Here is a 27,902-nt window from a genome sequence, read left to right as displayed (position 1 = left end):
CCTCTCTAAGAACGGGCTGTACACAACCAGCTATCCTCTTTTCTCTCACAGAACCAGCTTCAGGACCCCAACCAATCTGGCTTCAAGCTGGCACATTCTACGGAAACTGCACTCATTGCAGTAACTGAGAAACTCCATGCGGCTAGAGCAACTGGACTATCATCAGTTTTGATCCTGCTTGACCTTTCGGTGGCCTTTGACACAGTCAATCACGAGATCCTCCTGTCCATCCTCTCAGGCCTTGGTATATATTTATAGAGTACGGCATATGACAAAAAGTGATTAATGACTTTGACCTTTACCCCCCACCCCATCACATCAATCAATGTCAAGACGATCAAAGTGTAAAGCATTGCTTTGATATTTTGCTTGATAAGGTTAATTTAAACTTTATTTTGATCTTCTTTGATGTTGACTCTCCGGAGTTGTATAACCCTAGCCACCTGCGACACACACACACACACACACACACACACACACACACACACACACACACACACACACACACACACACATTCATACACACACACACATACACACACCCCTGTTCACATAGAACAGCGCTAAAGACAGGGAGGGTCTCAGACACACAAACACACACACACACACACACACACACACACACACACACACACACACACACACACCTCTAGTCACACAGAACAGTGCTAAAGACAGGAAGGGTCTCAGACACACACACACACACACATACTGATGCGCTCGCACATGACCTTGACTCTCCCGTCCATTACCCGCGACACACACACACACACACCCCTAGTCACAAATATGCCTCAGTCAGGGATGGTACCTGCCGAATGAATAACGATCAACGGCCTTCTCCTCGTGCTTTCTATAGGGAAACCCCCTTCTACTACCCACCTGCAACACACACACACACACACACACACACACACACACCCTAGTCACGCAGACTCGTGCACACACACACTTCCCTCCGTAAGGGTTAAACCGCACTGTATAAACATTAAAACTACCTCTTTTAAAATATAATGTAGAGAACCTTGTTAAACTATCATGTTTATAATGACAACCTTAAAACAATGTAAATATATGTAAAATATTAATACGTTGTTTTATTCACTGCTTCACTGTTTTTTTTTAATACATGGAACTCAGATTTCAGTCTCCCTATATCAAAGAAACTGCCATAACTTTTTATCAAATGTTGGAATATCTCCTCAGGATTCACCTGACTCTTTTAAAACAAAGTCTGCAGGAGCCTATGATACATGTTGGGTCATAGTGCTTAATATCTGTTATGTGAAGCTCCACTGTGTAGCAGAGTTTCAGGGAACTTCCTGAAGACTTAGGAAAGGTAGTCATTTAACAGAAAATGTGGGTTTAACAATAAATGTGACAAACCCATAGAAAGTTGCAAAAACACTGGACAGAAGCATGAATTGTGCAGCAGTTTAACACCAAGTTTAATCTATATGCATAGCAGTTCACAAACATTGCTTTTGTGGCAATTTCTTTATCTTAAAGTCCTTTCGCGGAAGTACAGTCACACTGTACATCACATTTTTACATCACACAGTGCTGCATCTGTTATTTTAAATCACCAAAGACAGATTGGGCATTTTGACGTTCTGAAATATAAAACAACCACAAATCATTACTAAGTTTGGCCTGCGGTATTTACATAACAAATTATCACAGACTGTTGTGCATGACATGAAATGTCAGTTGTCTTATCTACTCGCCAGTCAAAAATGTAAGCAGATGGAACTTCATATTTGATTTCATTAAGGCCAGAGGCTGTAATAGCAGAGCCTACAGTTGTAAATAACTCTGAATGTAGTTGGATATGCCAGAAAACAGAGGATGACTGGAGTGGTTAAGACATCATCGTACATGGATATTATCTGTAATTGGACATGCCAGAAAACAGAGGATGACTGGAGTGGTTAAGACATCATGGTACATGGATATTCTCTGTAATTGCCCTTGTTAGTAGATTCTACCCTCATTACAGCCTCTGAAAGTGAGCTGTTTACTGTCGACCAGTGAAGGACATCAAGATCTGGATAGCCGCTATTTTGTGCTGTTAAATTTTTATCTTTTGGTCCCTTAATATGTAGCCCATCATCAATCACACACGCTACTGTGACTCTACTTAGGAAACCTGACCATGAACATGAGCTCACGTTCCTTGTTTTTCTATTGAGTTTTGTAGGTTTACATGGGTCTCATATGCAGACCACATAAGTATTATGTGAGCGTCAGTAAAGGTTCACATATGTGTATGTATTATTAGTTTACATATCTAATACAATGGTTAATCAATTGATTAAATATCTCTTATGTGTTTTAATAATGATTGCTTATTATGACTCATGGACTATAATGAAATAATAAAATTTCCATCAGTTTCCAATGAGTTCAATAAAGGACGTGAACAGGCCAGGAGAGACTTTTCTGAAACACTAAAAGACAGTACATGACCGTATATACATACATAAACCAAACCTGCTCTTTGTGAAAGTGGGCCAGTTCTTGTGGTAAAAGTAATTGTGCTTGGCATCGTAAGCAATCCCTTTGTGCCATGCTCTGTACATAAGATCCCCATAGTAGAATACCTGCCACACAGAAGTCACAAAAAGTGAATGTGGCCGTATGACATGGCTACCCCAATGGAAAAGGGTAACCGTTAATTGACAATCTGTAGGTGGCCACAGGCATGGGCTTGCTGTAAGAATTATTTAGCACTGACGGTGCATTAGAAAATAACTGCGGTAAATATTTGTGTAGTTCATGTATGGTTGGATGGCAGGTAGCTAAACAAACTGACTCCAGACGATTAGATAAAATCAGGACATGTTTATGTGTGTGGTATAAGACATGTCAAGACAATTTGTGCGTGTGGTTTAAGACATGTCAAGACACATTTGTGCGTGTGGTTTAAGACATGTCAAGACACATTTGTGTGTGTCGTTTAAGACATGTCAAGACATGTTTGTGCGTGGTTTAAGACATGTCAAGACATGTTTGTGCATGGTTTAAGACATGTCAATACATGTTTGTGCGTGGTTTAAGACATGTGAAGACGTGTGTGTGTGTGGTTTATTCACCACTGAAATGTTGACAGATCTTATGACACCTGCTCCTCATTTCTGAAACAAGTGAAAAAATTAGCCATTGTTCCTAATATTATATTGTAATATATTTGCGCATATCATGATGTCTAGTCCAGAAACCCATTTAAAAGGCAAAGACAATTATTACTGAAATAATTGTTTATATTAATACTGTTAATAACTGAAGTATTATGATGTAGCGTGGTCTCCATTCAATATCAATATTATACAATTTACATTTATATGTAAGTTTTTATGTGCAATACACTTTTTCTGCAACAGTTACTCTACATTCAGTCTAATGCCTCAGTTTTTTGGTTTACTTTAAATGTTGCTGAGAAATGTGGTTGCCATAGAATAAATTTCAAGATAGAGACATAATGCATGATACTAGAATCATATTACTAGTTTGCTTATTTGTTGCAGAACCTTTCTTAATAAAGGGGAACGTTTGCCTGTGTTAATATATAATAACATCTGCACCACGTCTGTTATTAAGGTCACTTCTTCAACAGGTCTAAAGTACAACAATGTGGTAAATCTACTGACAGCTGGATACAAAAACTGGTGGTGTCAGATGAAGCTGATAATGTGTGTGTGTGTGTGTGTATGCATTGAAGTGCAAAATAGTTACCCCATAGAACCAAGGCAGCAAAAAACGCTGGTTGATTCTGGACAAGAAAAATACCCCACAATTATATAAAATAATTATAAATGCTATCACTCTCACATTTCATTAAGCCACACGAGTCTTGTATATTGTTTAACTAATACATATTGTGTTTTCCATACTGGAAGCAAAAAGTGTTACAAACATACCCGGTCTCCCCTAATTGTGCAGATTTTATAGAGAAACAGGAGGTTTAGACAGAGGTCTTCAGTCGGGCAAGTGAAGTGCAAAGTAGCCTATATACAGTATAAACTTAATTAAATTGCACAAGTCATAAGGAATATGTAGTACAGGGATGGGCAACTTCCATGATAAAGAGAGCCAAAATTTTTTCAGCACTATTATTGGAGGGCTACATGACCACGCACTTCAAATAATTGGATATGAAAGACACAACAAATTATTCTCAATAAGAACACATTTTAAATGAATTCAGATCTGTATGTTTATTGCACCAACATACATCTATTTTCTGCATATAAATGCATTAACATGTCCTTAATCAGTGTTGGGTAAGTTACTTTAAAAAAGTAATTCGTTACAGTTACAAGTTACCTTGTTTAAAATGTAATTGTAGTGTAACTTTTCTGATTACTTTTGAAAAGTAATGTAACTAATTACTTTTGGATTACTTTTTGATTACTTTAAGGTTTAAATGAGTATTGACCCATGATCAACATTTAATTTTTGAGAACTGACAGTGTGAACCTTAAAAGAGTACTAAGCTGAGAGGGAATTGCTGATAGGCAATCACAGGAGGTCCACAAGAAGAGATGCCTGCACCAGGCATGTAAGATTCTCAGACTACTGTCATTGGACCATACTCTTCTGCTCCTCCACCAGGCTCTACCATTTTCACAGTTTGCAGATTAACACAAGCAGGTTCAGAAACCACTTCTTTCCCACAGCGGTCACCTTATTGAACTCTTCCCAAAGACCATTCTTTCCTTCTCTATCCATACCTTACCATCCACACAAAATCTGAACAGTGTTCCTCTTCAATCCACGTTCAATCCATCTACAGTGGTATAGGATAATCTGTATATTATCTGTATGATTCCATCTGTATTTATCACATTTATTTATACCATGCTATTTTTCTTTGCCCTGTGCATTGTACTGCCATAACTACATTACACATACATGCATTTCCCTAGGTAATTTATCTACTCTGCACATATTTATTAACCATCTTTACTTACACTAGCTGTAAATAACTGCATTGTATCTCTAAATACTGCATTCTATAAATGTTGCACTTGATTAGATACCAAACTGTATTTCATTACTTCATACAAATTTAATTTAAATGTATTGCTTGTTGAACGGTAGGTCTAAGATAGGTCCAATGAAACCAATTGGGTAGGCTAGGTTGTGTCATAGACATCGACAAACGTTTTTCCAACACCAAACAGTCATAAATATTCATTTGATACCGTCTGTCATTGTCTATAATAGTCATGTATGATTCCAACGAATACCTGTTTAGGACTTTAAACAGCTAATTTGGTTAGCCTGTAAATCAAGCACTGTGTGTGTGTGTGTGTGCGTGTGTGTGTGTGTGTGTGTGTGTGTGTGTGTGTGTGTGTGTGTGTGTGTGTGACGGTCAGCATACCTTGCTGTTAGCTCGCTTACAACCTCAATACTGGTTGTCTTCTAGGGTTGCCACCTGTCCCGGTTTTCCCGGGACTGTCCCGGTTTTCACCTCGCTGTCCCGGTTTTCCCGGGCTGTCCCAGTTTGTCTCGGTTTTCCTTCTTTTTAATATTCGGTTCCTGCAAAAAAAAAATCATTTAATGTCCCGGTTTTCACTAAGTTAGTTCAAATGACTGTTTCTGCACACTTTAAATCTGTCTGTTTTTTCTCGCTGTGTCCATTTTACGTTCACCACCCCCCCGTCAACAATTTACTGTGACGCTCGGTAAGGAGGCACGACGAACGTCAAACTGTGCAATGATGAACGTTTAATAGTGAACATAAACACGAAGCTCCGTGCGGAGTGCAAACAGCAAAAAACAGTACTCACACAGGCACGAAACTTTAGACAAAGACAAGCACTAGACACCGCGCTAACGCACATTAAATAGGTGAATTACACAGACCCACGTGACCTCGAGACAAGGCACAGGTGTAACCACGAACACGCTCACAAACAACCCACACCCACGGAAGTACAAACATGGACATAACGACACGCAGACAACATAGCGGCACGCCCACAGGGAAGGGTCCGGAGCTGTTCCGTAACAGAACCCCCCGCCAGGGGCTCGCTACTCCCGGAGCGTCCCGCGCCGCGGGAATGCCCCGAACAAACACCGACGGGCAGGTCCGGAGCCCCCGGGATCACGAGCCTCCGAGAGCCGTCACCCCCGACGGCGGGAACCGCCGCGGACAGCACTAGTACACCTTCCCTGGGAAGACAGGGGAAAATACATTAAACAAAGGCACGCTGACAAACACACACACAGGTACATGAAACACGAAAGGCACAAGAGGGAAAAGGAGATTAGGGAGACACAGGGGAACAGACAGACATATAGGGACAGGCAGCCACGGCATCGCTCCGGCTGCCTGCCAAAGCGCAAACGGTGGCGCTATCCCTCCAGGGAAAGCAGGCTGGGCGGGCGCAGCAGGCGGAACCGGCAGCGGAGTCCCACCGGTCCTCGGCTTCGCACCTCCGGTGCGCGCTGCTCCTCCTGGTTCGCCCCTGGTCCTTGCGCCTGAGACCTTCGCCTGAGGAGCCTTGGCCTCCTTCCTGGGCGCTGCCGGAGCCGAGACGCGGCGCCGCGCGCCGGCAAACCTCCGTGGCTTCTCCTGAGGCGTGCGGAACCCCCACCTTGGACCGCCAACCGCGCTGGATCCTTCCCGCGCAGCCGGGATCACCGGTGTTTTGTCCCCCGATGTGTCCATGGGCTCTCCTTCCTCCTCCGAGACACACCGATCCAGGGACATGGGCTCCTCCTCTCCCTCCGAGAGGCACCGGTCCAGGGACATGGGTTCGTCCGTGGCAGGGCAGCTTGACCAGCACATGCTGCTCCTCTCTGACGACGCCTGAGAGGCTTTCCTGCACCGGACACCCTTTTCTCTCCCCGCACGGTGTCCGCAGAACCCACCGAGATCTTGTCCTCTCCCTCACTCCCGCTGTCGAACCTGGAAGGGGTCGAACAAACGGACGGAGGTGGGCTGGTGCTCCCTCTCTCCCCGTAGCACACGGTTGACTCGGAGTGCAGGGACGGAGGGGGGCTAATGTCCTCCCCCTCTCCGTAATACACCGTTGATTCGGAGCATACGGATGGGGGAGGACTGACGTCTTCCTCCGCCTTATCGGGGAGCTCAACGACGTCGGAGCAGACCGATGGAGTGGCGCTGGTCTCCTTCTCCTCGTCCGACGTCCAGGAAGCCACGGACCGGGGGGAAGGGCAGCTGCCCTCACCCTCACTCTCCTCTCCGGAGTCCTCACTCCCAAACTCCTCTTCGGGGGGAGAGAGGGCAAAGGCGCCTACTCCCACCATAAACGGCTCACTGGTCTCCTCCTCTTCGGGGAAGACCAGGAGCGGTGCGCTCTTCTCCTCCACATTGCAGCTGCCCACGGCACCGGGTGGCAGTTCCGCGGATGCGGAAGGGTGTCTCTCCCTCCACACACGTACCGCGGATGTGCGGAAGTATTCCGCCAGCTGTGCATCCTCCGTCTCCTGAGCTGCGCAGAGCATGTATGTGCAGAGTGGGTCCTGCTTCATGGTCTGCTCGGAGACGGAGGCTTCGTGGCGCCGGACTGGGGAAGAGCCGTGGTGACGCCGGCTCTTCTTCTTCCCCTTGGGGGTACGCTTAGCGTATCCGGGCATCTGAGCGGCTCGTCTTTCTGTGACGCTCGGTAAGGAGGCACGAGGAACGTCAAACTGTGCAATGATGAACGTTTAATAGTGAACATAAACACGAAGCTCCGTGCGGAGTGCAAACAGCAAAACACAGTACTCACACAGGCACGAAACTTTAGACAAAGACGAGCACTAGACACCGCGCTAACGCACATTAAATAGGTGAATTACACAGACCCACGTGACCTCGAGACAAGGCACAGGTGTAACCACGAACACGCTCACAAACAACCCACACCCACGGAAGTACAAACATGGACATAACGACACGCAGACAACATAGCGGCACGCCCACAGGGAAGGGTCCGGAGCTGTTCCGTAACATTTACGTTCGCGTATGACAGTGTCCTTGTTTTTTGTCAGACCTAGGTGGCAACTCTTCTGATGGGAAATAAACCTCCAAACTCCGAAATTTACACAAAGGCTTGGCATAATCACAAATAGTTGCCGATGGTGGCACATGGTTCACATTTATTGACAACACGAAAACAAAACAAATGCTCCTTATGCCCGGTTCACACTACACGATTTTAGGCTGGTTTTTCAGTCGCCGACTGATCGGGGACAGAAACTGTGGTCGGAGGCAAATCGGCGATCACTCGTTGCTCGCTCAGTCGTGTAGTGTGAACTGCTGAAAGACGCTCGCCGAGCAGTCGCCGACTGGTCGCCGACTGGTCGCAGACGACCGGCAGATATCTAGCATGTTTAATATCTAGCCCAGTCGGCGACTGAGAGTCGGCAGCAGCGGCTAGCTACAGCCAATGGGAACGTGTAGAGAGAACCGCGGCACCGCTGAAGATATCTCTGAAGAATGTAAAAAACTTTCAAGAATGCTTTCAAAACAGTAACCCAGCAAACACACAAAATCCTCACCTTTCTTACAACTTTACTACAACACTGTGTTTAAGTTATTGTGACAGCACTGGAGAAATAGTGCGATTGATTATATTTATGTTCACTTGGGACTATGGAGTGTTTAAATGGTAAAAAAATAATAACGAAAATGTGGAGTACATGTACATTGTTTTTTTTCTTCTATGTGGTGTTGCTGGTTCTCGCGAGAGTTTCATTTTCGTGTTCTCGCGTTTTTGGACGGCAGCCAGATGAGTCGGCGATTCCCCAGTCGTGTAATTCGTGAGCCCGCGTCGCCGATCAGTCATGTAGTGTGAAAGCCACAACAACTAAAGACTCGCGATTACAGCACAACCAGTCATGTAGTGCGAATGGCACAAAAACCTGACGACTGAAAAGTCGTGTAGTGTGAACCTGGTTTTAAATGTCCAGTGCTTGAAGGCGTCTGTAGAGGGTCCACCGAGTTTTTGCGCATTTTGAAAATGCACATGAAAAAAGCTGGATGGAAAAAGACCAAAATTCGAAAAAAGCCCCAAATATCGCAAAAAGATTTTTACGCTAGGAGGAGGTGGAAAAGTTAGACTATCGCATCGCCAAAATTCGGAAAAACTGGATGGAAAAAGGTTTTTCGCATAAACGATGACGTATCATGCCTCAAGTCATGTGGTTCTGTACATGATCGCGATGTAAAGATGGCAAATTCATACAAAAACAGTTCTGGAGAGAACAAAAATTGAATTTAACTTCTCCATGTATAGAAAAGAAAAAGAAAAAATGTTTAAAAACCTCAACGTGCAAAAATGCGTAACTGCCAGATGGACGTAAAACCACTATTGTTTGGCGTCCTCTCACGTGATCTAAAGTTTATTCGCATAACTGTAATGAATAGAAACAAGGCTTAATTCACATTTTTTTCTGCCGAAACTTGGAAATTGCGCACTATTTTTTCGAAAGGTTTGGATGGAAACCCGGCTAGTCATTGCTGCTTGAGCTGAAACTGAACCGCGCGCTTGCTGCTCCAGCACAGAAACAAGCGGGAAACGGCGATATAGGGCGCAAAGCAATAAAAATATCATTAAATATTTCGCAAAGGTTTTTGTTTATATTTAAAAAATGTAACTAAAATTGTAATTCTTAATTTTTCCAGAAGTAACTGTAACTGAATTACATATTTTCTCATTGTAACTGTAACGAATTACAGTTACACTTTTTTGTAATTAAATTACGTAACGTCATTACATGTAATTCGTTACTCCCCAACACTGTCCTTAATAAGCAACAAAGACAAAACATTTGCTTAATAAAAAAGTGCAGAAAGGAATTTGAACTCCTTCATATCAAAGAACTGTAACGCGTAACGCGCTGCGGAGCGAGGAGGCGGACACAAACGCTGAGAAGAATGAGATTTAATAAGGGAAATTCCATAGGCGAAGTCGTTTGTACAGGCACGGGTCAAAACGGGAGAGCCGTTCAAGTGGTCAACAGGACAGGCAGGAGTCGTAACAGGAGAGACATTCACAACAGAGAAACACAACGGAGTTGGAAAATACCAGAACAGCGATGATAGAGATAATCCACAAAACCGAACAAACCACAAATAACCGACAACGGGCGAAACACAGAGATACAAGTACACCGGAGTACACCGGACTACACTAGACACAACTGAACACAATGACGACACGGGCGTGACAGACAGAGGGAAACCAGGACAACAGACACGCAGGGCGGGATAACCGGGCAAGGAACAACACCGACACGGGAGAGGGGGGCGTAGCCCTACGTGACAAGAACAAAAAAGTCCTGCTCTATCGCTTTTATTTATTTATTTATTATTAAATTATTATTGATCTATTTGCAGGCCGCACTGAGTGAGGACAAGGGCCGTGTGCGGCCCGCGGGCCGCCAGTTGCCCATCCCTGATGTAGTACAAACCATTACGTTACTTCAAAAACATTTTAAACAGTGTAGATATGAGGTTAGATATAGCTTTTTTGAGGCAGCGTGAGGTATAAATGTCCATCAGGGATGGAAGAGGGCAGCCAATTATTTTCTGTGCTGTTTTAACTACTTTCTGGAGTCTCTCTCTGTCTGCCATGGTGCAGCTGCCATACCACACTGTGATGCAGTACATCAGTATGTCAGCAGGCTCTGGATGGAGGCGCGGTAGAACACCAGCAGTAGGTTGGAGTCCAGGTTGTGTTTTCTGAGGACTCTCAGAAAGTGTAGCCTCTGCTGAGCCTTTTTGATGACCGCTGTGGTGTTCTCTTTCCAGTCTAGGTTGGCACAGATAAGGACACCAAGGAACCGGAAAGTGTGGACCCTCCACATACTCACCGTTAATGTATAAAGGGGCTAGGTTGATGTATAAAGGGGCTTGGTTGATGTATAAAGGGGCTAGGTTGATGTATAAAGGGGCTTGGTTAATGTATAAAGGGGCTAGGTTGATGTATAAAGGGGCTAGGTTGATGTATAAAGGGGCTTGGTTAATGTATAAAGGGGCTAGGTTAATGTATAAAGGGGCTAGGTTGATGTATAAAGGGGCAAGGTTGATGTATAAAGGGGCTAGGTTAATGTATAAAGGGGCTAGGTTGATGTATAAAGGGGCTAGGTTGATGTATAAAGGGGCTTGGTTGATGTATAAAGGGGTTAGGTTGATGTATAAAGGGGTTAGGTTGATGTAGAAAGGGGCTAGGTTGATGTATAAAGGAGCTAGGTTGATGTATAAAGGGGCTAGGTTGATGTATAAAGGGGCTAGGTTGATGTATAAACAGTGTTGTATAAAGTATTCGAGACCCATACTTGAGTAAAAGTACAAGTACTCTCAAAACATTGAGTAAAAGTTGAAGTGTTCTTTAAAAACTTTACTTAAGTAGAAGTACAGAAGTATTCAGCATTTTTTGTACTTAAGTATTGCAAGTAGTTTAGTCTAAAATTTATTACTCAAGTACTGAAAGTAAAAAGTACAAGTATTGTGTTTTGAATTAATTAAAGAAAGCCATCAAAGTTTGATTATCAATAGTTTTTATATATCACTTACAAATCAAAGATGTCAAAGATCACAAGTACAAGTGTTCTGTATGTACTTAAAAAACTGGGGTTAACACTTCGTACACAAAAAACAGATAACCTATGTCTTGCTATGTCGTAGGTTTGACGCAGAAGTACAAATTCGCCTTAATTTAGCTGAGAAAAACGAGGTGTATTTTGGACGTAAAATCCGTCTGTCGGATTCTAAGGGTGAGCCTACTGCCCTGCGTTTACCCTCATTAAATGCCCTTACCCTATAAAAACACTACACTATAAAAATGGACACGATTAGTCAGCACGTTGCCTTTATTGCCAGCTAATGTTAAGTGAATTCTGCAGCACGCCATGAACATAATTAGGTTAGTTAGCTAAGATATCTAACCTAACTAGTGCTTACTGCGCTCTTCTGCTGTTACCAAACACGGTACCATCTCTTTTAATGAGATAAAAAGCGAATTATTTGGAATAATTTCGAATATATGTGCATTTGTATAAATATGTAAATTAAGCTGAAGGTGCTGGAAAATACAGAAAATGGACCTTCAAAGTGCCGTACAAGTGCATGAATTCTACCTTGTAACTTCGCACGCACAAAAAAATTGAGTGGTGCACGACATCGCGACGCGACCGCGCGTGTGGTCAACGCTCATGGGCGGAGCTGCCGCGATTGCGTCATTTTTGCCGCGCGGACCCTTGCGGCAGTCACGACGTGTCAAGTGAACCTAGATTACGAAGCTCAAGTGTTCAGTGAAGGCAGCAGCAGAGTAAACGAGACGCGACCGGAGAATGTGCAGTTTTCTCATAAGACAGCCTGATCTCTTGACACGGTGACAGCGCCAACTAACACGTTTATAATTATAACGAGTAACTATATAGCACGTAAAAAATGTATCGGAGTAAAAGTATTAAACTGATGGAAAATATGTAGTGAAGTAAAAGTGGAAGTAGGAGAAAAAAATAATACTCCAGTAATGTACAGATACAGCATTTTAGTACTTAAGTACAGTAGCGAAGTAGTTCTACTTCGTTACTATACAACTCTGTGTATAAAGGGGCTAGGTTGATGTATAAAGGGGCTAGGTTGATGTATAAAGGGGCTAGGTCCGTGCTGTGTTTCCTAAAGTCGACGATTATCTCTTTGGTTTTCTAAAGTAAAGTAAAAATTCCAGCCCGAGGTGTGCGGAGTCGCGTGCTACGGTCACTCGCGACAGTATAATCCAGCCTTAACGGTGCCTATCACAGCTGCAGTCAGGCAAAGCTGCTCGGTGTGCAGCCACGGACTGGGCCTGTAAACAAATGAACGAGCATGCCAGCCAGCTGATGTGGGCTGACGGCATGCAGCAGAGATCAGAAAAAAGACCAACTTGTCCCAGAAAATCCGGGCCAGACTTCGAAAACATACAGCAGCTGTGTCACTTATTAATACAAGTGGTCACGAACTGGAAAAGCCTTGTCCATACTAATGCCACATTAATTATATCTCTGTTTGTATCCCACGAGTGACAAGTCAAGAGAGAGACGCCAGTTGCACACTGACACTGCTGAGGGTCTAACTCATCATGTGATCCAGACATGTGAACAAGTCACTAAGTTGCAAGTAACAAGTAAGTCTCAAGTCTTCACAATCAAGTCTCGAGTCAAATCCCAAGTCAATACAGTCCAGTCTCGAGTCAAGTCCCAAGTTAATACAAGCGAGTCTCGAGTCAAGTCCCAAGTCTTAAACTTCAAGTCCTTGTCAAGTCACCAAATGTAATTTCAATATTTAACACAATTGATACAGTTGATGCGTAGTATATTAATTTAGTCAGACTATAACGTTAGGCATTTGAGTGTTTCGGTTCGCTTCAGTGAGATGTCGCAATTGTTGTCACCTAACCCCCCCCCCAGCTATACCGTTATATCATTATGTTAAATATACATAGCAGAGACTTGCTTTAGTTTGTGCAGCCTCAAATGTCGAACAAAGTTTGAAGTGGCTGCATCTCCATCTCTTATCCTGACTCCACATGTCTTGCATGTCGCAGTTCTTCTTTTATTCACAACAGCATAATCTTTATAATTGAACAGGATCATTTTTGGGAACATGTTGCTTGTCCTCTCTGCACAAATTCAACGCTGCTGCCCCCTCCCCCTCTCCCCCGATCGGCTGCAGAACCTCACCTGTAGGTTACAGATAATCTGAGCTGAGCAGTTCACATTTTATAGCACCATTTTATACAAAATAATCCAGTCATGTGATTCTATATTACTTATTTATTATGTTAAAATAAGGATTTCAAGTCTTTTCAAGTCTTAAAGCTCAAGTACGATTCCAAGTCCAAGTCAGTAAAGGTAAAGTCTAAGTCAAGTCGCAAGTCTTCAGTGATGTTGTCGAGTCAAGTCACAAGTCATCAGTTTAGTGACTCGAGTCGGACTCAAGTCCAAGTCATGTGACTCGAGTCCACACGTCTGGTGAATAGTCTGTGTTGGGGGTGGGTGGGGTCTTTGATGATGGAGGCAGCTCTCCTGTGGACTCTGCGTTGGTAAATGCTCTGTAGAGAGGACTGTATAATCCCTGTGATTTTTGTGGCTGTTTTTACCACACTCTGCAGGCGTTTGCGGTCCTTTGCAGTAGTGCTGCCGTACCACACAGTAATGCCGTTGGTCAGGACGGACTCAATGATGCACTTGTAGACATTGTTGAGGATTTGGGGTGACATGCCAAATTTTCTCAGTCTCCTCAAGAAATACAGCTGCTGCTGAGTCCTCTTTAGCATGTGTGTGGTGTTCTACAGTGGGGAAAATAAGTATTTAGTCAGTCACCAATTGTGCAAGTTCTCCCACTTAAAAAGATGAGAGAGGCCTGTAATTGACATCATAGGTAGACCTCAACTATGAGAGACAAAATGTGAAAAAAAAAATTGAGAAAATCATTTTGTCTGACTTTTAAAGAATTTATTTGCAAATAATGGTGGAAAATAAGTATTTGGTCACCTACAAACAAGCAGGTTTTCTGGCTGTCACAGACCTGTAACTTCTTTTTTAAGAGGCTCCTCTTTCCCCCACTCATTACCTGTATTAATGGCACATGTTTGAAGTCGTTAACAGTATAAAAGACACCTGCCCACAACCTCAAACAGTCACACTCCAAACTCTACTATGGTGAAGACGAAAGAGCTGTCGGAGGACACCAGAAACCGAATTGTAGACCTGCACCAGGCTGGGAAGACTGAATCTGCAATAGGCAAGCAGCTTGGTGTGAAGAAATCTACTGTGGGAGCAATAATCAGAAAAAGGAAGACCTACAAGACCACAACTAATCTCCCTCGATCTGGGGCTCCACGCAAGATCTCAACCCGTGGGGTCAAAATGATCACAAGAACGGTGAGGAAAAATCCCAGAACCACAAGGGGGGATCAAGTGAATGACCTGCAGAAAGCTGGGACCAACGTTACAAAGGCTACCATCAGCAACACACTACGACGCCAGGGACTCAGATCTTGCAGTGCCAGACGTGTCCCCCTGCTTAAGCCAGTCCATATCCAGGCACATCTGAAGTTTGCTAGAGAGCATTTGGATGTTTCAGAAGAGTATTGGGAGAATGTCATATGGTCAGATGAAACCAAAGTAGAACTATTTGTTAAAAAGACAACTCGTTTGGAGGACAGTGAATGCTGAGTTGCATCCAAAGAACACCATACCAACTGTGAAGCATGGGGGTGGCAACATCATGCTTTGGGGCTGTTTCTCTGCAAAGGGACCAGGACGACTGGTCTGTGTACATGAAAGAATGAATGGGGCCATGTATTGTGAGATTTTGGGTGCAAACCTCCTTCCATCAGCAAGGGCAATGAAGATGAAACGTGGCTGGGTCTTTCAGCATGATAATGATCCCAAGCACACTGCCAGGGCAACAAAGGAGTGGCTTTGTAAGAAACATTTCAAAGTCCTGGAGTGGCCTAGCCAGTCTCCCAATCTCAACCCCATCGAAAACCTTTGGAGGGAGTTATAAGTCCGTGTTGCCCGCCGACAGCCCCAAAACATCACTGCTCTAGAGGAGATCTGCATGGAGGAATGGGCCAACATACCAGCAACAGTGTGTGCCAACCTTGTGAAGACTTACAGAAAATGTTTGACCTCTGTCATTGCCAACAGAGGATATACAACAAAGTATTGAGATGAATTTTTGTTATTGACCAAATACTTATTTTCCACCATTATTTGCAAATAAATTCTTTAAAAGTCAGACAAAATGATTCTCAAATTTTTTTCACATTTTGTCTCTCATAGTTGAGGTCTACCTATGATGTCAATTACCGGCCTCTCTCATCTTTTTAAGTGGGTGAACTTGCACAATTGGTGACTCACTAAATACTTATTTTCCCCACTGTATGTCCAGGTGAGGTCATCGCTGATGTGGACCCCCAGGTATTTAAAGTTGCTGACCCTCTCGACTTCAAAGTCCCAGATAAATAGTGGCTGATGAGTTATCTTTTCAACTATCATCTCTTTGGTCTTGTCTGTGTTTAGGGTGAGGTTGTTGTCCATACACCAGGTCACCAGACTGTTCACCTCCTTCCTGTAGGCTACTTCGTTTCCACTAGTGATACAAACTATCACAGCAGTGTCGTCAGCAAACTTCAGGATGATGTTGTCAGGGTGGGAGGCGACACATTCGTGGGTGTACAGGGTGTAGAGAATGGGGCTGAGGACACAGCCCTGCGGGGTACCAATGTTGGTGGTAATACTGGCTGAGGTCCTGTTTCTAATTCTGACAGACGGAAGCCAGCCACAGAGGGTGGGATGTAGTCCGAGGGATGAAAGTTTGTGGGTGAGTTTGTGAGGGATGACCGTGTTGAAGGCGGAACTGTAGTCAATGAACAGTATCCCAGACATCCCAAGTCTCCCGGAAGCTGCGGGAGTCTCCCACATTTCGGTAGTGTCTCCCTGATACCCGTGAGTCACATATAATCTCCCGGAATTCAGAACGAGTGACCCACACAAACGCGCACACATGCGACAGACTTTTTTTTCTCTGAGGGGGTTCTGATTGGCCTGTCTTCCACTCAACAACTCAATAACCTCCGGGGGGGGGGGGGGGGGGGGGGGGGGGGTGCAGCAGGATGAAGCAGTGGGTGTGGATGGAGAGGGAGTTGGGCAGATCTTACGCTGAACCTAAGGACTGGCTGACAAGGAGAGTGACAACCTTCTCAGCAACGCGATCACTCTTTCTCACGCTGTACGCATGAGAATATTGTTAGTTTTTTTCTACACTGTATTTATGATCAAAGCGTATCTAAATCTAGGGTCACGCTTAATGACGAAAGCTGCTTTACGACGGACTTTTCAGTCTCTAAACCCATCGTTAAGTGGAACTCATTGAACATTTAACTGAACTGATCAGTTTCTGAACGGTGCCTGACAGTTCAGAGTTCATGCCTGTAAAAAATTGGTGCACGCCTTTGTTAGCTCTAGACTAGACTACTGCAATTCACTACTGTCAGGATGTTCAAATAGGAATCTAAATAAACTTCAAATAGTTCAAAATGCCGCAGCTAGAGTTCTGACCAGAACTAGAAAATTTCAGCATATTAGACCAGTCCTATCAGCCCTGCATTGGCTCCCAGTTAAATTTCGTATTGATTTTAAAATTCTATTATTAGCATATAAAGCACTACACGGGCTTGCTCCTGAATACCTCCAGGAACTTATTTCCTACTATGAACCCCCACGTCAACTAAGATCACAGGGTGCTGGTCTGTTATTAGTTCCACAAATTAACAAGGTAACAGCAGGGGGAAGAGCCTTTTCTTATAAGGCCCCCCAGCTTTGGAATAATCTTCCTAAATGTGTCCGGGACTCTGACACAGTCACAATCTTTAAATCTAGGTTGAAAACCCACTTATTTAGTCTAGCGTTTGATAATTAATATCCCCCTTAGATAAAGGTACAGATCCAGGGGTTCATAGACGAAGGGTTTTATGGTAGACTGGGGCGCTGGTGCTGTCATCCTGTCACTGCTCGTGGTCACTCAAGTTTGTTGACAGTGCAGTGGACGGATGCCATTGTCTCAGAATGCCCCCAAGCCTATGTTACCTTCTGGTTTTGCCTTTTTTAGCTAGGCTGTAATAATTTAACTTAGTGCCGGAGTTGCTGCCACACTCCAGAAATGTTTATAAATTTACCTGTCCTGTACATGTCCTCATACAGAGCTAATTTTCCCTGTTTCATTTCTCCACATGGCTGCCCGCCTGCTTGAGGAATAATGAGATGAGGAGAGACAAGCGATCCATCCTGGGCCGGCCACCTCCTGCCTAACCGGATGCCTACACCATGATGGACATTATTACATCTTTTATATTCTGTCTAAATGGACATTATTGCATCTTTTACATTCTGTCTACATTCTGTCTATATTGTTGTTGTTGTCATGGTGACCGGTGTCGGCCAGAGGAGGATGGGCTCCCCCCCTGAGTCTTGGTTCCTCTCAAGGTTTCTTCCTCATGCAAAAAACTAGGGAGGTTTTCCTTGCCACTGTCGCCTTTGGCTTGCTCACTGGGGGCTAGGACTCGGCACTTGTAAAGCTGCTTTGTGACAACAACTGTTGTAAAAAGCGCTATATAAATAAAATTTGATTTGATTTGATTTGATTTGTAAGGTCTTTCAGCCGGTGTTGTGTTGAATTCATTTATCTGCGCATAAAGACGCTACAGATTATATTGTGGATTTATGTTTCTATGCATAAATAATAGCTAGACTTTAATTATCCATCACAGCAAACGGCACGGAATTATCTATGTCCAAAGCCACACTAGCTCAAGGGTGTTAATTATTTTAAATAAAATACACACTAGCTATACGAAGTTCACCTGTGACCACGACTTTGCAGTATTACAGTATACAGCAGTATTATTATGCGTGTGCAAACGAGGGGAGTCGGAATTCGGCACAACACGTTCGTTTGAAAAAAATTCTCCGTCGTGCCTGCTGCTTGCATGTGTTAAATGAAAATGAGCACTTTCTTCTTTGATTTACAACTTTGTCCTACCACCTGATTAACTTTCTGTTCCACCCCTGATGGGTGAAGAAACATCTACAGAAAAGCCGCACCTCATTATAAGTCATGGTTCAAAGCGTGAGGGAATAAACTGGTTTATAATCTGGAAAATACGGGTAGCAATCGCAGGGGCTCCACTGTGGCATGTTGAGGCCGCGTTCCGCTCTTCAGTGCTGTTTGCAGGGTTCATCCACCTTTACAAGGTGGAATTGAAGCACATGTACGGCACTTTCAAGGTCCATTTTCAATATTTTCCAGCACCTTCAGCTTAATTAAGTTAAGCACGTAGTCGTCTGTAACTGCACCAGCCTCAATTTGTCCAATTCGAGTGTTTGTTTCTTCTTTTATTCTGTCATGAAAAGACATTTCTGCTGCTTTCAAGTCCAACTACGAGCGATTGCTTCTGACTGGAGTCTAAGCCCCGCCCCAAATTCAGGCGAGCGTTCCTATTGGACAGTGATTAGATTTCATTCTGGCACGAATACAGCGTTGCCTCTAGACGGAATGGAATACAATGACGTTCAGTCAATTGCATTTCAAGGTGGTTTCTAGCACGAATTCAGCGTTTCTTTTACATATTTACCACATCACATATCTTTCTTCTCCGAGGTTCACCTGGGGAGTAACACTGCAGTCCACAATACCAGTATCATCACTCCGACACGGAATAAAAACCTTGCGTTCATCACAAGACATTTACATTGACAATATCAGCACCCAGAACTTTCATTCTAGTTACCTTATACTTAGCCTGATTGTGTGATTTGTTTGTGACTTGTGTATTCGTCTGTATAATTTGTTTTTGTGTAATTTGTGTGTTAATGGGCCGCCCAATGGAGGATGGGTTCCCTTTTGAGTCTTGGTCCTCCCAAGGTTTCTTCCTATTCCCCACCATCTAGGGAGTTTTTCCTTGCCACTGTCGCCTTTGGCTTGCTCATAAGGGATTTGGACCCATAGCATTGTTAACCTTGTAAATCCTGTAAAGCGCTTTGTGACAACATGTGTTGTGAAAAGCGCTATACAAATATATTTGATTTGATTTTAATAAGTGCTAATTTACATGATTTGGGCATGTGACCTATTGTAATGGATGAGTTAACTATAGTTAGAAGAGGTTCAGTTACAGCTGGTAATACCTCTTTTAATAACTTTGAGGGAACCGAGTCTAGTGTGCAGGTAGTACAATTTAAGGAAGAAATTATTTTCTCTAATTCTGATTGTGGGAGTGGATGAAAAGCATCAAGTTTTTCTCCCGGTATGTAATTTAAATCAATATCAACCAAACCAGGTGACATACCAGTTGTATTGCTAATAAAGGGTTTTATATTTTGTCTAATATTCTTTATTTTATTATCAAAGAAATCTATAAATACATTACTAGTGAGGTTTACTGGAATCTGAGGTTCTGTGCCTGCTTGATTTTTTGTAAGTTTAGAAATAGTATTAAAAAGGATTGTTTTTATTATTCTCGATCAGTGAGGCTAAGTATGCTGAGCGTGCTTTAGTGAGAGCCCGTTTGTAGTCAATAATGCTATCCTTCCAGGCACAGTGGAATACTTCCAATTTAGTAGATCGCCATTTCCGCTCTAATTTACGTGCTATTTGTTTGAAGTTTCGAGTTTGGTCAGTGTACCGCGGGGCGAGCTTTTTGGATCTAGCCTTTTTATATTTTAGTGGAGCTACTATATCTAGAGTTGATCTGCAGGTATTCTCTATGCAGTCGGTTAGACTATCTAACTCCTCTGGATCGGATGGTGAGTGGGCTAAAGCAGTTAAGTCAGGGAGGGTTTCAATAAACTGTGTTGCTTTTGATGAATTTATCAAGCGCTTTATACACTGCCTAGGAGAGGAGCGGGTATTTATGTTAAGATGAAGCTCCAATTGGACTAAATAGTGATCAGAGATTGCTACGGTTTGCGGGAGTATATTTATATTATCTACTTTAAATTAAAAGTTTTATTTTGTATATTCATGTATTGTTATTAATATTAATACAAGCAAATTGGATTGTTTACATCTTTGTATGAACATGTTTTTAGCCTGTGTGTCATTATAAACCAGCATTAAGTTCATTAACACTATAGGTAGGAGATTTCGACAGCCTAAACGTCATTATAAAACATCATTAACCAAAATCATGACGTAATAGTGACTGGCGCATGCGCAGAAAGCCTAGGTAGGAATTTTCGACTGGTAGGAAAATTCGACTGAACATCGGAAGAAAAACCTATAGGTTGCTAAATTCTCAGTTTAATTGTGACAGGAAAGATCACGCTGTCTGTTGAGATTGGAAAAAGTATTTGTATCAGTGTAAAAATGCAGTGATCCACGTAAACTCAGTTGTATGTATAGCTGATCTGTGCATGAATTTAAAACATGAAGCCTTCCAAATGTGCACACATTGTTGTGGGTGTGTCTAGAGCCGTCACAGATCACGTGACCGTTGAATGTCAACGCTGCAAGTATAAAATACGTTTGGATCTCTCTCCCGGCTTCCTTACTTACTGGTCAAACGCTTGCGCTTCATTCCTGTGGTTTGACCGCTCATGGCAGGTAGGACACGTTCACCGCTGGTGTATTTTGGACTGGAGTGGTCGTCCGAGGATGAATCCTTCTGGTTAAGGTCCACATGACTACATGGTTACAGTGTCGAGGAACTGGCTTGCGATATTGGCTTTAAAGGCCTATAATAGTAACATGTTGTATTGATACCCTGTAAACCGTACAGTGACCTTTGGCTGAGTTTTAAACGGACCAAATGGTTTATTTAGGATGCCCGTGCGGTCACACGCAGTAGAGTGAACTGCGGCGCGGTGGACTAATACACCTCCGTGGCGTACGGAATTCATTCAACAGCCAAACAATGTAATGACTTTAATACGTGTGACATGCAGGCAGGACGAAGTTCACCGTTAACACTCTTCGCGTTTTGAATTCCGCATGTAATCAAGAAGCGTGCACTCACTTTCTGCGTTTGTTAACTAGAGTATACCATCGTACACATCCCCTCCGTCATTAGTTAAAATATCCTCCTAGATTTCAGAAGTGCGTGTTTATGAAGGATGAGTGTGTCTTTAGCTGTAGGCGATGTTCTGCGTTCTTACCTTACAGTGATTCATCCAGTTCTATTGAACGGCTCTTTAAATGAACGAAAAGAGCAGAGTCACACCTCTGGGCGCCGATACAAATGATTTATTTTCTGTTTATTTTTGTGTAGTTCATATTGGCTGTAATCCACACAGACCGCTTCGCATCAGTAGATGGTATCGGTCATAGTTAAGAGCTGTTTATTGTGGAAATAAAAATCCGTCGACACTCAATATCGCCCTCCTGCACGCGCAGATATGGAGCTCGTGCGCCCGACAGAACTACAGTCGACATGCAGAGAGCACGTTCAGCAAATGAGCAGAGTTGCAAAATGTAAATGACATTTTCTATCTTGATTTTGTTTCTAATTGTTTTTATGATTGAAATACAGGCCCAGTTTGGCTACAAGTTATACAACCGATACAAATCAGATACCAAACTATTTACACAAAACTCTGTTTTGTAAAACTATACTTGTCAATTTGAATACTTGATTTTTTTTCTTTTACTTTTAAAGTATTTGAATTGGGGCTACATTTAAGGCAAGGTAGCAATATTTGCATAATTGTTCATTGATATTAATATCAAGGCTGTCTTATAAAGTTTACTCAGTAGCGCCTCCTGCTGCCTGGAAAAAAGAGCGAAGAACCATTTTTGAGCTAAAAGATCCTCCTCTCTTCAGAGTTATAATTCCAATCAATCACTTATGAATTTAACAGCGATGAGAATATTACCAAGGTCAATCAATCAATAACATTTTATTTATATAGCGCTTTTTACAACTGTTGTTGTCACAAAGCAGCTTTACAAGTGCTGAGTCCTAGACCCCAGTGAGCAAGCCAAGGGCGACAGTGGCAAGGAAAAACTCCCTAGTTTTTTGCATGAGGAAGAAACCTTAAGAGGAACCAAGACTCAGGGGGGAACCCATCCTCCTCTGGCCGACACCGGTCACCATGACAACAACAACAATTTAGACAGAAAGAAATAAAGAAAAGGAAAAGATGGTCAAGAGTATTATGGTCAAGAGTATTATTCAGTGCAGTTACTCTTAATAGCCTTAACAATTGTAGTGTGTGTGTGTGTGTGTGTGTGTGTGTGTGTGTGTGTGTCCGTCCATAGGCCAGGCTTTTGTTACACTTGCCACAAATAATAATTATGCCAAAGGTGCTATGGTGCTTGGCAAGTCCTTAAGGAATCATATGACATCACGGAAGCTGGTTGCCCTGATTGGCCCACGTGTAGCAGAGACGTCCAGGTACTATAATTGTTGTCCAGTATGAGTAAACCACAGGTCACTACTGAACTTCTGATCAGTGATGCATTTTTGGCAAAAGGCATGAGAAGCTGATTCTTTTACTGTTGTTTCAGACTTGTTGAAGCATTACCACATTTAGAGCAGTTTTTTTTAACTTTAAGATGTATTCCAAACTCATTAGTTCAGTTAATAAAACAACTCTTTCGGGTAGATTGTCTTTCAGGTTAAGAATTTTTGATTCATTGCTTCTTTGATATCAGGTAGAACATTTTTCAATTTGGAAAGCAAGTACAAAGAGAACCACTCCTTCAGTTGTCGTCTTGCTTTTACATTAGTTTGCAGATGCTCAACTAGGAGTGCATGCGTGAGTGTTATTTGGAATGTGCTGTGCTTTTAGAGCAGTGCTTCGTAAGATTTATGATGAGGTCCAGCTGGTTGATGTCCTGGATAGTGGAGACACGGCTCACCTGGCCATGATGAAGAGGCCTGACCTCGGTGTCACGTTCACCAAGCTCCACTGCTGGACCCTCACACAGTACTCCAAATGTGTGTTCATGGATGCAGACACAATGGTGAGCACTGTTCCTGCTCCACGTTTTAAAGAAACACTTAACCAACATGTACATGTAACTGGCAGGTATCAGTTAACATCTTTATTTAATAATGAATCACTGGCACTGATGGCATTTGGGGCAAATAAACTCTAACAATAATGTCTGCCAACAGGTTGTATCTAACGTAGATGAACTGTTTGAGCGAGAGGAGCTGTCTGCTGCTCCAGATCCTGGCTGGCCCGACTGCTTTAACTCTGGCGTGTTTGTCTTTCAACCATCTTATGACACGTATAGGAAGCTCCTGGCAGCGTGCATGGAACAGGGTAGTTTTGATGGTAAGTTGGTCTTCTCTCCTCTTCTAGAATATGTTGGGAGTTCTCATCCAGATTAGCTGGTTGTGCTTTATGCTGTTTTGGGTGCATAGACGAAGGAATACGTAGCCCTGTCTTCATGTAAATAAAACTCGGTGCCTGAACAGTATGAGTAGTATTCAAGTTTATCACTTTCTTTGGACTTAAGCTCCCATAGTTCGTTCTAAAGTAGTTCAACCAGCTACAGCACTAATCTTAACTACTTACTACTTTTATTTGCAATTATGGTGCACCCTTTGAGTCTTTATGAAGAATCCAGTGAAAGGCTTTCATATCTACAGTATGAAATTGATTATCTCCAGGTGGGGATCAGGGTATCTTGAACAGTTTCTTCAGTGACTGGGCAACTGCAGACATCTCCAAGCATCTTCCCTTCATTTATAACCTGAGTAGCATTGCCATCTACACTTATCTTCCAGCATTCAAGCAGTGAGTATAACGTCCACACACGCAGTTCCTTGGGATTTGGTACTTTAACTCTGAGCCACAACATGCATACTCTGTGCTCATATTTTTCCCCCACTTGTGGAATTTCAGTGCCCTAAGAGATGGAGTATAACATTTATTTAAAAGTTGAAAGGAGAAGTAAATACCATCTCTCCTGTTGCCTAGTGATACCTTACTCATTGTTTATAGAACTTGTACCAAAAACTGCAGATGTCAATATGACCAACTACAAATTAATTAAAATTGCAAAATGTATGTAAAAAGCAGTAGCAGTATTAACGCTACAAATTACTTGCCAATTCTGACACCTAATTGTTGTGCCATAGTTCCAGTCGTTACTTTATTGTTTTCTTGACTATTTTTGATGCACCAAAGGATCACCCTCAAGGAGCAAAACTACCACTTGGTGAATTTAGAACGGAGTTTGCTTGCATCTTTTCCCCATTACACATCATGTTTCCTTATGTCCTTAGATATGGTCACAATGCAAAGGTAGTCCACTTCCTGGGAAAACTGAAGCCCTGGGATTATATATATGATGCTACCAGTAAGTCAGTGAAGGGCCAGACATCTGACATGCAGTCCAACTATCTGCTGCAATGGTGGGATGTATTTTCCTCATCAGTGGTGCCCCATATGAAGGAGGAATACAATGAACAGCCCTTTTACACAGGGTGCTCTGAGGTAACTTCTGTCTGCTTTATAGCAGTGCAAAAATAACCTGCTTTTTAAATCAACCAGTTTTTGGGTACATTGTGGGAAAATTTTTATATCTGACTTTGAACGTAAACATTCTGTACACATTGTGATGACAAATGAATTCTTTATATAGCTATATTTTAATTTGTTTTTAAAGCTGGACAACTAAAGAGACAATTTTACGGAGATCAGAAGAAATAACCAATTCTAGGAGAATGTTTGCTTCCCCTTGTTCACAGAGTCATACGAAAAAGTTTGGGCACTCCTATTGATCTTAATCATTTTTAGTTATCAAAATCTGGGTTTTTGTAACAGCTATTTCAGTTTGATATATCTAAACTGATGGACACAGTAATATTTCAGGATTAAAATGAGGTTTATTGTACTAACAGAAAATGTGCAATATGCATTAAAATAAAATTTGACAGGTGCAAAAGTATTGGCACTTCAACAGAAAAGTGACATTAATATTTAGTAGATCCTCATTTTGCAAAAGGAGTTGCTTCCTGTAGGTGTTAATGAGTTCCTGGATTCTGGATGAAGGTATTTTTGACCATTCCTCTTTACAAAACAATTCCAGTTCAGTTAAGTTTGATGGCCGCCAAGCATGGACAGCCTGCTTCAAATCATCCCACAGATGGGACTGGGATGGCCTTTCCAGAACATTGTAATTGTTCCTCTGCATGAATGCCTGAGTAGATTTGGAGCGGTGTTTTGGATCATTGTCTTGCTGAAATATCCATCCCCGGCGTAACTTCAACTTCGTCACTGATTCTTGAACATTATTCTCAAGAATCTGCTGATACTGAGTGGAATCCATGCGACCCTCAACTTTAACAAGATTCGCGGTGCCGGCATTGGCCACACAGCCGCAAAGCATAATGGAACCTCCATCAAATTTTACAGTGGGTAGCAAGTGTTTTTCTTGGAATGCTGTTTTTTTTTGCCGCCATGCACAACGCCTTTTTTTTTTTTTTTTTATAACCAAACTCAATCTTTGTTTCATCAGTCCAGAACCTTCTTCCAAAATGAAACTGGCTTGTCCAAATGTGCTTTTGCATACCTCAGGCGACTCTGTGGCGTGCTTGCAGAAACGGCTTCTTTCGCATCATTCTCCCATACAGCTTCTCCTTGTGCAGAGTGCGCTGTATTGTTGACCGATGCACAGTGACACCATCTGCAGCAAGATGCTGCAGGACTTTGGAGGTGGTCTGTGGATTGTCCTTGACTGTTCTCACCATTCTTCTTCTCTGCCTTTCTTCTCTTTTTCTTGGCCTGCCACTTCTGGGCTTAACAAGAACTGTCCCTGTGGTCTTCCATTTCCTTACTATGTTCCTCACAGTGGAAACTGACAGTTTCAATCTCTGAGACAACTTTTTTGTATCCTTCCCCTGAACAACTATGTTGAACAATCTTTGTCATTTGAGAGTTGTTTTGAGGAGCCCATGATGCCACTCTTCAGAGGAGATTCAAATAGGAGAACAACATGCAAGTGGCCACCTTAAATACCTTTTCTCATGATTGTATACACCTGGCCATCGGCGCAGATGGAAATTCTGAAGTGAGGGGGACCAAGCTGTACAATATATACGTTTATGCTTGTAGATGCTAGAATTCGGATGGGGTCAATATAAATCTGGAGGGGACATGTCCCCCCCCCCCCCCGTCCCCAGTGCCATCTGCGCCCCTGCACCTGGCTATGAAGTTCAAAGCTCAATGAGGTTACCAAACCAATTTAGTGCTTCAGTAAAAAGTAGTTAGGAGTTAGTATTCAAATCAAGAAAATAAGGGTTCCCATACTTTTGCACCTGTAAAATTGTTTTAATGCATATTGCACATCTTCTGTACAATAAACCTCATTTCAATCCTGAAATATTACTCTGTCCGTCAGTTATTAGATATATCAAACTGAAATAGCTGTTGCAAAAACCCAGATTTTGATAACTAAAAATGATATTAATAGGGGTGTCCAAACTTTTTCATATGACTGTATGACCTTTTAAATATGTTGAAGACCCAGATGCTGGTATGTTGGATACAAAGCTAATTTGGCCTTGAAGTAGGTGCAGCTGCTGCAGTGTCTTGTATTTTAAGGCATTGAACACTAGTTGCCTTTATACTGTTAAACATGTTCTGGGACTGCTTTTTCTGCTATGGCTACATAGCATGGCTACAGTTTCAACTCTTGTACAATGGTCCTGATTAGTTTCTACTTGTTTAGTTGTTTCATTATTTAAAGGTACATGCCAAAAAGCATTTTAACTTCACGTTCTTATGATTTATTTGGAAAATACATTAATGAGCATTTCATTTATTCCTTAGGATGACATGCATTTGGAGGCAGTTCAGGAACAAGAATCTCATCCTCCTTCACCAGTTCGGATATCTTCCCAGGAGCGTAAGCAGAGGTGGGAGCAGGGACATGCTGACTACCTGGGCATGGACTCTTTTGCAAATATAGAGAAAAAGCTTGATTCCTTCCTGAAGTGAAGATCTCGGAGTTGGGGTGTCACTTTTGTACTGCATACCAACGGAGCTTGAAGAGTGGAATCTTACTGTCTTCTGGTTCTTAATGGTATTGATGTGGATCTGGTGGAGAAGTATTTTTCTACATGTATAGAACACCTACACACTTTGGCTGTCTAACATCCTGTTAATCTCATTATACTATGACAAGAGTCTGGATACACCAAGCGTTAGCTTTCCAGGTAGATAAAACCTTGGATTAGATTTTTATTTAAGGACTTGGTCCATGGTGTCAAACACCAGCTGTAAGGAGACAATGCAGTCCACTGTCAGCATGCTAAAATATAATAAATTGTAGTACAAACGCTATTTTGTCTGCCTATCAAGCTGTTACCTGAAGAGAATAAAATGTGTTCAATTATGCACTTGGAACTAATCATTAAAAATTATCCTCAGATGTC

The 27,902-nt window shown here is 42.5% G+C and overlaps 2 protein-coding genes and 1 long non-coding RNA gene across 4 annotated transcripts in view; 2 read left to right on the top strand and 1 right to left on the bottom strand.

The window, feature by feature from the left end:
- LOC143478173 (uncharacterized) overlaps window positions 1–2,286 on the top strand; it is a 7,191-nt gene extending 4,905 nt beyond the window's left edge. Inside the window, exon 2 of the mRNA XM_076977136.1 lies at window positions 52–2,286. The gene's annotated coding sequence lies outside the window, so the exon portion shown is untranslated. The remainder of the gene's footprint in view (window positions 1–51) is intronic.
- Window positions 1–21,925, bottom strand: part of LOC143478176 (uncharacterized) — a 27,070-nt gene extending 5,145 nt beyond the window's left edge. The window contains exons 1-2 of the long non-coding RNA XR_013121707.1: window positions 21,667–21,925; window positions 5,387–5,544 (exon numbers count right to left, since the gene is read on the bottom strand). This is a non-coding gene — a long non-coding RNA (uncharacterized LOC143478176). The remainder of the gene's footprint in view (window positions 1–5,386; window positions 5,545–21,666) is intronic.
- On the top strand, window positions 20,971–27,902 carry gyg1a (glycogenin 1a). Of its 2 annotated transcripts, XM_076977134.1 has the most exons (8): window positions 21,056–21,115; window positions 21,905–21,982; window positions 22,769–22,904; window positions 23,302–23,476; window positions 23,631–23,793; window positions 24,132–24,258; window positions 24,750–24,960; window positions 27,298–27,902. In XM_076977134.1, exons 1-8 carry the CDS (start codon window positions 21,109–21,111, stop codon window positions 27,463–27,465), a joined length of 1,065 nt encoding a protein of 354 aa, XP_076833249.1. In that variant the 5' UTR covers window positions 21,056–21,108; the 3' UTR covers window positions 27,466–27,902. The 2 variants fall into 2 exon arrangements, with proteins under 2 accessions (XP_076833250.1, XP_076833249.1); XM_076977135.1 differs by lacking the exon at window positions 21,905–21,982 and having other exon boundaries at window positions 20,971–21,115.

Source organism: Brachyhypopomus gauderio, chromosome 16, assembly GCF_052324685.1.
Source record: "Brachyhypopomus gauderio isolate BG-103 chromosome 16, BGAUD_0.2, whole genome shotgun sequence".
In the NCBI taxonomy this organism is placed as follows: Eukaryota; Metazoa; Chordata; class Actinopteri; order Gymnotiformes; family Hypopomidae; genus Brachyhypopomus; species Brachyhypopomus gauderio.
This window is presented reverse-complemented; position numbering and strand designations above follow the sequence as displayed.

Bases quoted from the DNA above. Each gene is read 5' to 3' on its own strand.
- gyg1a (XM_076977134.1), top strand. The intron at 22,905-23,301 runs GTACTATAATTG...CTGTGCTTTTAG, and splicing joins CGTGTAGCAGAGACGTCCAG to AGCAGTGCTTCGTAAGATTT. The intron at 24,961-27,297 runs GTAACTTCTGTC...TTTATTCCTTAG, and splicing joins TTTACACAGGGTGCTCTGAG to GATGACATGCATTTGGAGGC.